This window comes from Nothobranchius furzeri, chromosome 2 (assembly GCF_043380555.1).
Source record: "Nothobranchius furzeri strain GRZ-AD chromosome 2, NfurGRZ-RIMD1, whole genome shotgun sequence".
Lineage (NCBI taxonomy): Eukaryota > Metazoa > Chordata > Actinopteri > Cyprinodontiformes > Nothobranchiidae > Nothobranchius > Nothobranchius furzeri.
In genome coordinates, this window is record NC_091742.1 from 101,905,539 (window position 1) to 101,918,416 (window position 12,878).

At 44.9% G+C, this 12,878-nt stretch overlaps 1 protein-coding gene across 1 annotated transcript; it reads right to left on the minus strand.

The window, feature by feature from the left end:
• Window positions 1-1,384: 1,384 nt before the first annotated feature.
• On the minus strand, window positions 1,385-10,425 carry zgc:85858 (stress-associated endoplasmic reticulum protein 1). Its single transcript, XM_015941605.3, has 3 exons — window positions 10,114-10,425; window positions 1,788-1,863; window positions 1,385-1,566 (listed from the first exon to the last, which is right to left on the minus strand). Exons 1-3 carry the CDS (start codon window positions 10,195-10,197, stop codon window positions 1,526-1,528), a joined length of 201 nt encoding a protein of 66 aa, XP_015797091.1. The 5' UTR covers window positions 10,198-10,425; the 3' UTR covers window positions 1,385-1,525.
• Between the last annotated feature and the right edge of the window lie 2,453 nt (window positions 10,426-12,878).

Sequence of the window (12,878 nt, forward strand, 5' to 3'; positions counted from 1 at the left end):
AATACCCCCCCCCCCACTTCCTGTCTGGGGTCAAACAGCAGAATGTCCTTTAAATCAGAGACAGGCAGCTGGACGGCTGACAGGAAGTAGCATTAAGACATCAATGGCTGATCAGGGATCAGCTTCACAGAGAAAGTTAAAACAGCAGATATTCAGGTCTTCCTGTCCTTCTGTCGTTGTGGGGACAACGGGAGCTTTACATCAGTACAGCAGGGACGGGTCTGAGCAGAGGGGACAGGTCTGAGCAGAGGGGACAGGCCTGAGGATTGGGGACAGGTCTGAGCAGAGGGGACAGGTCTGATGAGTGGGGACAGGTCTGAGCAGAGGGGACAGGTCTGAGCAGAGGGGACAGGTCTGAGCAGAGGGGACAGGTCTGATGAGTGGGGACAGGTCTGAGCAGAGGGGACAGGTCTGATGAGTGGGGACAGGTCTGAGCAGAGGGGACAGGTCTGAGCAGAGGGGACAGGTCTGATGAGTGGGGACAGGTCTGAGCAGAGGGGACAGGTCTGAGCAGAGGGGACAGGTCTGATGAGTGGGGACATGTCTGAGGAGTGGGGACATGTCTGAGGAGTGGGGACAGGTCTGAGCAGAGGGGACAGGTCTGAGCAGTGGGGACATGTCTGAGGAGTGGGGACATGTCTGAGGAGAGGGGACAGGTCTGAGGAGTGGGGACATGTCTGAGGAGTGGGGACAGGTCTGAGCAGAGGGGACAGGTCTGAGGAGTGGGGACATGTCTGAGGAGTGGGGACATGTCTGAGGAGTGGGGACATGTCTGAGGAGTGGGGACAGGTCTGAGCAGAGGGGACAGGTCTGAGGAGTGGGGACATGTCTGAGGAGTGGGGACAGGTCTGAGGAGTGGGGACAGGTCTGAGGTGTGGGGACAGGTCTGAGCAGAGGGGACAGGTCTGAGTGGGGACAGGTCTGAGGAGTGGGGACAGGTCTGAGCAGAGGGGACAGGTCTGATGAGTGGGGACAGGTCTGAGCAGAGGGGACAGGTCTGATGAGTGGGGACATGTCTGAGGAGTGGGGACAGGTCTGAGGAGTGGGGACAGGTCTGAGCAGAGGGGACAGGTCTGAGGAGTGGGGACAGGTCTGAGGAGTGGGGACAGGTCTGAGCAGAGGGGACAGGTCTGAGCAGAGGGGACAGGTCTGAGGAGTGGGGACAGGTCGGAGGAGTGGGGACAGTGTTTTTATCTAACATGTCTGTTCCCGGTCCAAAGCTACTTGTGTCTCTGTCGCTTCCTCTTAACCAGATGATGTCATTGTAGATGACCAGATGATGTCATCGTAGATGACCAGATGATGTCATCGTAGATGACCAGATGATGTCATCGTAGATGACCAGATGATGTCATCGTAGATGAGAAGGACTCATCTGGTTAAATAAGGTTAAAAAGCTCATTATTTATTCCAAAGTTTATAAACAGGCAGCAGGTAAACAAAAGGCCCCACATAGACAGAAAAACGTGTGTGTGTGTGTGTGTTGGGGTCCTGAAGGCAGGCTTGGCTCTGGGGTCAGAGGTCATCACATGCCCTGTCGGATGCTCTGGATGATTTGAAAGATGGCTGCAACAGAAGGAGGAGGCAGGTCAACAGCAGGTCACATGGCACCTGAGGAATCACTTCCTGGTCTGTAAAGGAACACGATTCATGTCTCATCTGGGGTCATCTGTGTCTCTGCATGGCTGTAACCGTGGTAACGGTACCAGCTCGTCGTTAAGATGTGACCAGCAGAAACCTTCTAGACCCAGAACCTGTAGAACACCTGAGCATGAGGCCGGACTCACCTGATCCACAAACCACAAAGACGAAGAGCGCCAGCAGCCACGGCCCCACCGGAGACTTGTCCTCGTTAACAGGTCTCTGCAACACAAACAGGTCCATGAGCTCTAGTCCCACTGACCCCAGCCCTACCCAGAACCTGGACACGGTCTTCATATCTAGAACCAAAGCAGGTGTCTGCTTCTTCTGGGATTTACCCTTACATTTCAGATCACCATGGAAACAGAGACATTTCCTAGACCAGGTGGTCCACCACTGCCACACCTGGCTTAAATGAGTGAGTGATTAGCAGGCTGCTGCAGCACTTCCTGTCCTGCTTAGGAGGTACAGCAGGTAAGTCTACCAGGTGTGCAGCAGCGGGGACATGAGGACCTAGATGGAGCCGATACCTTCACCAGACTGGGTCCTAGTTTCCGTGTAGGTTAGAAAACAGAACTCTCAAATGAAGTTTGTTCCACCCCGCTACAGTAGGTGGCGACACGCGCTCTTTCATGTCGGCATTCCTTCTCTTAGCTTACCCACCTTGTTCTTGGCTAATGTTGATGCTAGCAACGTCCAGGGAGATACCAGGACTAGCACATACCCTCTGGTTAGCATGGTTTCGTTACTATTAGCCGTTTTTGATCATTTGAGTAGGATTTAAAATATTTACCCCTGAACAACGTACTCACACTACTCAGGAAGACGCTGTGCTGATTCCAGTTGTACAAAATCTGACAGCAGTCTGACCAGAACATCAACAGGCTGTAGCGACGCGCTGATGATAGGGATGGGTACCGTATTCGGTACTTTTTAAGGCACTGACCAAATTCTGTGGTACCAACCAAAGACCGACTCACGTGACATGAAACAGTGCCTTGTTCCGGTACCTTACACACTAGCATTCGGTACCTGGTTTCCCAAGATGGACAGCAGTACATGCCCAAGAGCGTTATGTCGTCAGTCGCTGTAAACAGAGGCAGCAGTATGATAGGAGCGCCTCTAAAGGTTGGGTCTACTTCACTCAACGAGATGGGTGACTGGGTGATGACATTGTGCTAGCTGAGGATTTTAATCCACACAGGTGTTCCAGGTGTGCTAGCTGAGGATTTTAATCCACACAGGTGTTCCAGGTGTGCTAGCTGAGGATTTTAATCTACACAGGTGTTCCAGGTGTGCTAGCTGAGGATTTTAATCTACACAGGTGTTCCAGGTGTGCTAGCTGAGGATTTTAATCCACACAGGTGTTCCAGGTGTGCTAGCTGAGGATTTTAATCCACACAGGTGTTCCAGGTGTGCTAGCTGAGGATTTTAATCTACACAGGTGTTCCAGGTGTGCTAGCTGAGGATTTTAATCTACACAGGTGTTCCAGGTGTGCTAGCTGAGGATTTTAATCTACACAGGTGTTCCAGGTGTGCTAGCTGAGGATTTTAATCTACACAGGTGTTCCAGGTGTGCTAGCTGAGGATTTTAATCCACACAGGTGTTCCAGGTGTGCTAGCTGAGGATTTTAATCTACACAGGTGTTCCAGGTGTGCTAGCTGAGGATTTTAATCTATACAGGTGTTCCAGGTGTGCTAGCTGAGGATTTTAATCCACACAGGTGTTCCAGGTGTGCTAGCTGAGGATTTTAATCCACACAGGTGTTCCAGGTGTGCTAGCTGAGGATTTTAATCCACACAGGTGTTCCAGGTGTGCTAGCTGAGGATTTTAATCTACACAGGTGTTCCAGGTGTGCTAGCTGAGGATTTTAATCTACACAGGTGTTCCAGGTGTGCTAGCTGAGGATTTTAATCTACACAGGTGTTCCAGGTGTGCTAGCTGAGGATTTTAATCCACACAGGTGTTCCAGGTGTGCTAGCTGAGGATTTTAATCCACACAGGTGTTCCAGGTGTGCTAGCTGAGGATTTTAATCTACACAGGTGTTCCAGGTGTGCTAGCTGAGGATTTTAATCTACACAGGTGTTCCAGGTGTGCTAGCTGAGGATTTTAATCCACACAGGTGTTCCAGGTGTGCTAGCTGAGGATTTTAATCCACACAGGTGTTCCAGGTGTGCTAGCTGAGGATTTTAATCCACACAGGTGTTCCAGGTGTGCTAGCTGAGGATTTTAATCTACACAGGTGTTCCAGGTGTGCTAGCTGAGGATTTTAATCTACACAGGTGTTCCAGGTGTGCTAGCTGAGGATTTTAATCCACACAGGTGTTCCAGGTGTGCTAGCTGAGGATTTTAATCCACACAGGTGTTCCAGGTGTGCTAGCTGAGGATTTTAATCCACACAGGTGTTCCAGGTGTGCTAGCTGAGGATTTTAATCCACACAGGTGTTCCAGGTGTGCTAGCTGAGGATTTTAATCCACACAGGTGTTCCAGGTGTGCTAGCTGAGGATTTTAATCTACACATGTGTTCCAGGTGTGCTAGCTGAGGATTTTAATCTACACAGGTGTTCCAGGTGTGCTATCTGAGGATTTTAATCTACACAGGTGTTCCAGGTGTGCTAGCTGAGGATTTTAATCCACACAGGTGTTCCAGGTGTGCTAGCTGAGGATTTTAATCCACACAGGTGTTCCAGGTGTGCTAGCTGAGGATTTTAATCTACACAGGTGTTCCAGGTGTGCCAGCTGAGGATTTTAATCTACACAGGTGTTCCAGGTGTGCTAGCTGAGGATTTTAATCTACACAGGTGTTCCAGGTGTGCTATCTGAGGATTTTAATCCACACAGGTGTTCCAGGTGTGCAAGCTGAGGATTTTAATCTACACAGGTGTTCCAGGTGTGCTAGCTGAGGATTTTAATCTACACAGGTGTTCCAGATGTGCTATCTGAGGATTTTAATCTACACAGGTGTTCCAGATGTGCTAGCTGAGGATTTTAATCTACACAGGTGTTCCAGGTGTGCTAGCTGAGGATTTTAATCTACACAGGTGTTCCAGGTGTGCTAGCTGAGGATTTTAATCCACACAGGTGTTCCAGATGTGCTATCTGAGGATTTTAATCTACACAGGTGTTCCAGGTGTACTAGCTGAGGATTTTAATCCACACAGGTGTTCCAGGTGTGCTAGCTGAGGATTTTAATCCACACAGGTGTTCCAGATGTGCTAGGTGAGGATTTTAATCCACACAGGTGTTCCACGTGTGCTAGGTGAGGATTTAAAACCTTCACAGGTGTTCCAGATGTGCTAGCTGAGGATTTTAATCTACACAGGTGTTCCAGGTGTGCTAGCTGAGGATTTTAATCCACACAGGAGTTCCAGGTGTGCTAGCTGAGGATTTTAATCTACACAGGTGTTCCAGATGTGCTAGCTGAGGATTTTAATCTACACAGGTGTTCCAGATGTGCTAGGTGAGGATTTAAAACCTTCACAGGTGTTCCAGATGTGCTAGCTGAGGATTTTAATCTACACAGGTGTTCCAGGTGTGCTAGCTGAGGATTTTAATCCACACAGGTGTTCCAGGTGTGCTAGCTGAGGATTTTAATCTACACAGGTGTTCCAGATGTGCTAGCTGAGGATTTTAATCTACACAGGTGTTCCAGGTGTGCTAGCTGAGGATTTCAATCCACACAGGTGTTCCAGGTGTGCTAGCTGAGGATTTTAATCTACACAGGTGTTCCAGATGTGCTAGGTGAGGATTTTAATCTACACAGGTGTTCCAGATGTGCTAGCTGAGGATTTTAATCCACACAGGTGTTCCAGGTGTGCTAGCTGAGGATTTTAATCTACACAGGTGTTCCAGATGTGCTAGGTGAGGATTTTAATCCACACAGGTGTTCCAGGTGTGCTAGCTGAGGATTTTAATCCACACAGGTGTTCCAGATGTGCTATCTGAGGATTTTAATCCACACAGGTGTTCCAGGTGTGCTAGCTGAGGATTTTAATCCACACAGGTGTTCCAGGTGTACTAGCTGAGGATTTTAATCCACACAGGTGTTCCAGGTGTGCTAGCTGAGGATTTTAATCCACACAGGTGTTCCAGGTGTGCTAGCTGAGGATTTTAATCTACACAGGTGTTCCAGGTGTGCTAGCTGAGGATTTTAATCCACACAGGTGTTCCAGGTGTGCTAGCTGAGGATTTTAATCCACACAGGTGTTCCAGGTGTGCTAGCTGAGGATTTTAATCCACACAGGTGTTCCAGGTGTGCTAGCTGAGGATTTTAATCCACACAGGTGTTCCAGGTGTGCTAGCTGAGGATTTTAATCTACACAGGTGTTCCAGGTGTGCTAGCTGAGGATTTTAATCCACACAGGTGTTCCAGGTGTGCTAGCTGAGGATTTTAATCTACACAGGTGTTCCAGGTGTGCTAGCTGAGGATTTTAATCCACACAGGTGTTCCAGGTGTGCTAGCTGAGGATTTTAATCCACACAGGTGTTCCAGGTGTGCTATCTGAGGATTTTAATCCACACATGTGTTCCAGGTGTGCTAGCTGAGGATTTTAATCTACACAGGTGTTCCAGGTGTGCTAGCTGAGGATTTTAATCTACACAGGTGTTCCAGGTGTGCTAGCTGAGGATTTTAATCCACACAGGTGTTCCAGATGTGCTAGCTGAGGATTTTAATCCACACAGGTGTACCAGGTGTGCTAGCTGAGGATTTTAATCCACACAGGTGTTCCAGATGTGCTAGCTGAGGATTTTAATCTACACAGGTGTTCCAGGTGTGCTAGCTGAGGATTTTAATCCACACAGGTGTTCCAGGTGTGCAAGCTGAGGATTTTAATCTACACAGGTGTTCCAGATGTGCTAGCTGAGGATTTTAATCTACACAGGTGTTCCAGATGTGCTAGCTGAGGATTTTAATCTACACAGGTGTTCCAGGTGTGCTAGCTGAGGATTTTAATCTACACAGGTGTTCCAGGTGTGCTAGCTGAGGATTTTAATCTACACAGGTGTTCCAGGTGTGCTAGCTGAGGATTTTAATCCACACAGGTGTTCCAGATGTGCTATCTGAGGATTTTAATCCACACAGGTGTTCCAGGTGTACTAGCTGAGGATTTTAATCCACACAGGTGTTCCAGGTGTGCTAGCTGAGGATTTTAATCCACACAGGTGTTCCAGGTGTGCTATCTGAGGATTTTAATCCACACAGGTGTTCCAGATGTACTAGCTGAGGATTTTAATCTACACAGGTGTTCCAGATGTGCTAGCTGAGGATTTTAATCCACACAGGTGTTCCAGGTGTGCTATCTGAGGATTTTAATCTACACAGGTGTTCCAGATGTGCTAGCTGAGGATTTTAATCCACACAGGTGTTCCAGGTGTGCTAGCTGAGGATTTTAATCCACACAGGTGTTCCAGGTGTGCTAGCTGAGGATTTTAATCTACACAGGTGTTCCAGATGTGCTAGCTGAGGATTTTAATCTACACAGGTGTTCCAGGTGTGCTATCTGAGGATTTTAATCTACACAGGTGTTCCAGGTGTGCTAGCTGAGGATTTTAATCTACACAGGTGTTCCAGGTGTGCTAGCTGAGGATTTTAATCCACACAGGTGTTCCAGATGTGCTATCTGAGGATTTTAATCTACACAGGTGTTCCAGGTGTACTATCTGAGGATTTTAATCCACACAGGTGTTCCAGGTGTGCTAGCTGAGGATTTTAATCCACACAGGTGTTCCAGGTGTGCTATCTGAGGATTTTAATCTACACAGGTGTTCCAGATGTACTAGCTGAGGATTTTAATCTACACAGGTGTTCCAGATGTGCTAGCTGAGGATTTTAATCCACACAGGTGTTCCAGGTGTGCTATCTGAGGATTTTAATCTACACAGGTGTTCCAGATGTGCTAGCTGAGGATTTTAATCCACACAGGTGTTCCAGGTGTGCTAGCTGAGGATTTTAATCCACACAGGTGTTCCAGGTGTGCTAGCTGAGGATTTTAATCCACACAGGTGTTCCAGGTGTGCTAGCTGAGGATTTTAATCCACACAGGTGTTCCAGGTGTGCTAGCTGAGGATTTTAATCCACACAGGTGTTCCAGGTGTGCTAGCTGAGGATTTTAATCTACACAGGTGTTCCAGGTGTACTAGCTGAGGATTTTAATCCACACAGGTGTTCCAGATGTGCTATCTGAGGATTTTAATCTACACAGGTGTTCCAGGTGTACTAGCTGAGGATTTTAATCCACACAGGTGTTCCAGGTGTGCTAGCTGAGGATTTTAATCCACACAGGTGTTCCAGGTGTGCTAGCTGAGGATTTTAATCCACACAGGTGTTCCAGATGTGCTATCTGAGGATTTTAATCTACACAGGTGTTCCAGATGTACTAGCTGAAGATTTTAATCTACACAGGTGTTCCAGATGTACTAGCTGAGGATTTTAATCTACACAGGTGTTCCAGATGTGCTAGCTGAGGATTTTAATCCACACAGGTGTTCCAGGTGTGCTAGCTGAGGATTTTAATCCACACAGGTGTTCCAGGTGTGCTAGCTGAGGATTTTAATCCACACAGGTGTTCCAGGTGTGCTAGCTGAGGATTTTAATCCACACAGGTGTTCCAGGTGTGCTATCTGAGGATTTTAATCCACACAGGTGTTCCAGGTGTGCTAGCTGAGGATTTTAATCTACACAGGTGTTCCAGGTGTGCTAGCTGAGGATTTTAATCTACACAGGTGTTCCAGGTGTGCTAGCTGAGGATTTTAATCCACACAGGTGTTCCAGGTGTGCTAGCTGAGGATTTTAATCTACACAGGTGTTCCAGGTGTGCTAGCTGAGGATTTTAATCCACACAGGTGTTCCAGGTGTGCTAGCTGAGGATTTTAATCTACACAGGTGTTCCAGGTGTGCTAGCTGAGGATTTTAATCTACACAGGTGTTCCAGGTGTGCTAGCTGAGGATTTCAATCCACACAGGTGTTCCAGGTGTGCTAGCTGAGGATTTTAATCTACACAGGTGTTCCAGATGTGCTAGGTGAGGATTTTAAACCTTCACAGGTGTTCCAGATGTGCTAGCTGAGGATTTTAATCTACACAGGTGTTCCAGGTGTGCTAGCTGAGGATTTTAATCTACACAGGTGTTCCAGATGTGCTAGGTGAGGATTTTAATCTACACAGGTGTTCCAGGTGTGCTAGCTGAGGATTTTAATCCACACAGGTGTTCCAGGTGTGCTAGCTGAGGATTTCAATCCACACAGGTGTTCCAGGTGTGCTAGCTGATGATTTTAATCTACACAGGTGTTCCAGGTGTGCTAGCTGAGGATTTTAATCCACACAGGTGTTCCAGATGTGCTAGGTGAGGATTTTAATCCACACAGGTGTTCCAGGTGTGCTAGCTGAGGATTTTAATCTACACAGGTGTTCCAGATGTGCTAGCTGAGGATTTTAATCTACACAGGTGTTCCAGATGTGCTAGCTGAGGATTTTAATCTACACAGGTGTTCCAGATGTGCTAGCTGAGGATTTTAATCTACACAGGTGTTCCAGATGTGCTATCTGAGGATTTTAATCTACACAGGTGTTCCAGATGTGCTAGGTGAGGATTTAAAACCTTCACAGGTGTTCCAGATGTGCTAGCTGAGGATTTTAATCTACACAGGTGTTCCAGGTGTGCTAGCTGAGGATTTTAATCCACACAGGTGTTCCAGGTGTGCTAGCTGAGGATTTTAATCTACACAGGTGTTCCAGATGTGCTAGCTGAGGATTTTAATCTACACAGGTGTTCCAGGTGTGCTAGCTGAGGATTTCAATCCACACAGGTGTTCCAGGTGTGCTAGCTGATGATTTTAATCTACACAGGTGTTCCAGGTGTGCTATCTGAGGATTTTAATCTACACAGGTGTTCCAGATGTGCTAGGTGAGGATTTTAATCCACACAGGTGTTCCAGATGTGCTAGCTGAGGATTTTAATCCACACAGGTGTTCCAGGTGTGCTAGCTGAGGATTTTAATCTACACAGGTGTTCCAGATGTGCTAGGTGAGGATTTTAATCCACACAGGTGTTCCAGATGTGCTATCTGAGGATTTTAATCCACACAGGTGTTCCAGGTGTGCTAGCTGAGGAGCAGCTGGTGTTCTGACTCCTGCAGGTAGCTACTCTGTAACAGATATTTGGGATTAGGTCTGTGACACCTTCGCAGCTTAAACCGAGACTTTGGGTTCTACCTGACTCGGTACCGGGCCAGGGTAAGTTAGCCCTACCTCTTTCAGAACCAGAGCCGAACACAAGCCGGCTCGTGGCTCTCTCGGATAAAGAACAACAAAGCTGTTCTGCAGGTGCGGTGTTCCGTAAACAGCAGTGAACACATGAAACCATCGTCTTCCTGCTGGAGTCTGGTTAGCTGGTGGGTGTTAGCCACACGGCTAACGACGTCAGCCCTTCCTGTTCCGTCTCCGGCCCGTTTAATAAGAACCAGAACCTACCGATGTCTTCTGGACGTGTCCCCGCTGTGTGATCGTCTTGCTGTGCCGTTCGTTCGCCACCTTCATCCGCTGCACCGCCGACATGTTCCCGGTGAACAACAGCCCGGACCTGAGGAAACGGGGAACTGGATCAAGCTGCTACCGAACAACCCGTCTGATATGAAGTCTCCAGTCCTGTTTCCGCTCCGCTCGGTACCGTCCAGCAAGGCTAACCGTTAGCTGCTAGCTCAGAAGCTGCCTGCCCCCGTCACGTGACACAGGACAGTTGACTTGTCTGTCGCCCCCAGGCGGCGGGAAACATTACAACATCACACGATGAAATACTGATAAACCCAACGAAGATGAATCTAGTAAAGATAACTTAAGACCTGTTACGTTGCTGAATGTGGACTATAAATTATTCACTCTGGCTAACAGATGAAGAAATGGAATAAATGATTTCATTAGTGAAACTCAATCAGGTTTTCTTCCAAACAGACATATTCATGACAACATCCGTCTGATTCTTGATGTATTAGATTATGAAAATTTGGTAGAAGAGGATGGGGCTATACTGTTCTTAGATTTTTTTAAAGCTTTTGATAATCTCGAACATCATTTTATTATAAAGTCACTTCAGCACTTTGGATTTGGTAAAAATTCATTGATGTTATTACATTCCTATACAAAGATTTATCGAGTGCAGTTCTTCTTCCTTCGGGTACGACAACCAGATTTCCAGTTAATAGAGGAGTTAGACAAGGAGATCCCATTAGTCCACTTCTTTTTTATTATAGCAACAGAAATGCTGACTTTACTAATTCAAAATGACCAAACAAATAAACTGTTAACAGCGGCAGGACACTGGCTTAAAATAATTCAGCTAGCAGATGATACTGCATTATTGTTGAATAGTACCAAGGAAATTCCTAATGCCATGAAAACGCTGTCTTTGTTCTCACAAGCCTCAGGTTTAAGGTTGAACGCTAACAAATGTGAAATATTAACAATTCATGATACTGAGGAGTTTCATATTTGCGATATCCCTATTAAGAATGAAATTAAGTATTTGGGTATGAAGATTAATAAAATCTTTAAGGAGAGAGTGGATAACAATATCCAACCGATAATTAATAAAAATCAAAAGATTCTAAATAGTTGGCTCCATAGAAATATATCAAGTTTTGGTAGAATACTCTTAACAAAAATGGAGAGTATATCTAGATTAATCTATCCTGCTATTTCAGTAGCTATCCCTGACCAATATGTTAAGAGAATAAATAAAACACAATATGACTTTATTTGGAATAATAAACAACATTTGATTAGGAAAAACGATCTAGTAAAACCTATAGAAGAAGGAGGTCTGAATGTCATGGACTTTGAAGTAATGAATGGAGTTATTAAATTACAATGGCTAAAAAAATTTTAATTAAGAAAGACTATCTGGTTCTGTGTTCCTTCATTTCTGTTTGAGAAGATTGGAGGTATAGATTTTCTGTTAAAATGTGATTTTGATCCTCTTAAATTACCCATCAGACTTTCTAACTATATTAAACAAGTGTTGATGTACTGGAAAATGATCTACTCGCACAACTTTAGCCCACATTCCTCCTCTATATGGAATAACAGATGTGTTCTGTATAAACGGAAGTCCATGTATTATAAAAGTTGGATGGATAAAGGAGTTTGGGCCATAATGCAGCTGATGGACAGTACGGGTAAGTTTCTGGAGCATACCGAGTTCAGAATTAAGTATAATCTAGACTGTTCTGTACTGGAATACTCTAGAGGTATAAAGGCTATCTCTCCAGCTGAGGGCCAGATGGTCAAAGTATTCAACATGGAACAAGTACACCTAAATTATCTATAGGTGATTTGACTTTTACAGACCGTAGATGTAATAACTCTTACCTAAGAGCAGTCTTGTCAGACAAGTTATTCCCGATTCCTGTCAGAAGGAAAGTTCTTTCTCCGATTTTCTCAATTAAAGACACCAAAGTCATAAGAACAGAGTTTCTCTCTTATCCTCTTCTCCCCAAAATGAAGGAAGTTCACTTTAAAACGATTAATAATACATATCCATGTAAAGAATTGTTAAATATCAGATTTAATATACAAGATAATTTATGTGTCTTATGTAATAGTGAAACACCTTTTCTATGATTGCAAATCGGTAAATACATCTTGGTCAGATTTATACAATCGGCTTTTATTCAAAAACACTTACAATACCCCCTTATTCACATATAATACTATTCAAGTTGGGTGTATAGAAAAAAAAATCAGATTCAATTCGTTGTAAATAATTTGATAATTTTTGGGAAATTTTTGATTCACAAATGCCGTTTTATGAAAGTGAATCCAAACTTTCCTTTTTTCCAAAACCATTTTATGCTTTTTTGCAAATCTCTTAAAAAGGTAACGACTCTACAGGCTGAAGATCCTGTGAACTAAGGTCCTCTGTCTTTAAATATGTATTATTATTATTATTATTATTATTAGTGTGTTATTATTAGTAGTATTAATAATATTGTATTTATTTTTATTATTTTGTTTGTTTTTTATCGTGTCTTGTTAATAAGTCCGGTTGTTTCTGCTGATTAGAATATTTCTAATGGTCCAGTTATGTGGTTTTGGTTTATCTACTGAGTTTTTGTGTGTGTGTGTGTGTGTGTGTGTGTGTGTGTGTGTGTGTGTGTGTGTTTTGGTTGTTACAATAAAATATGATTGATGTTGACTAATAAAAAAACTGCTTTAAAAATAAATAAATAAAACATCACACG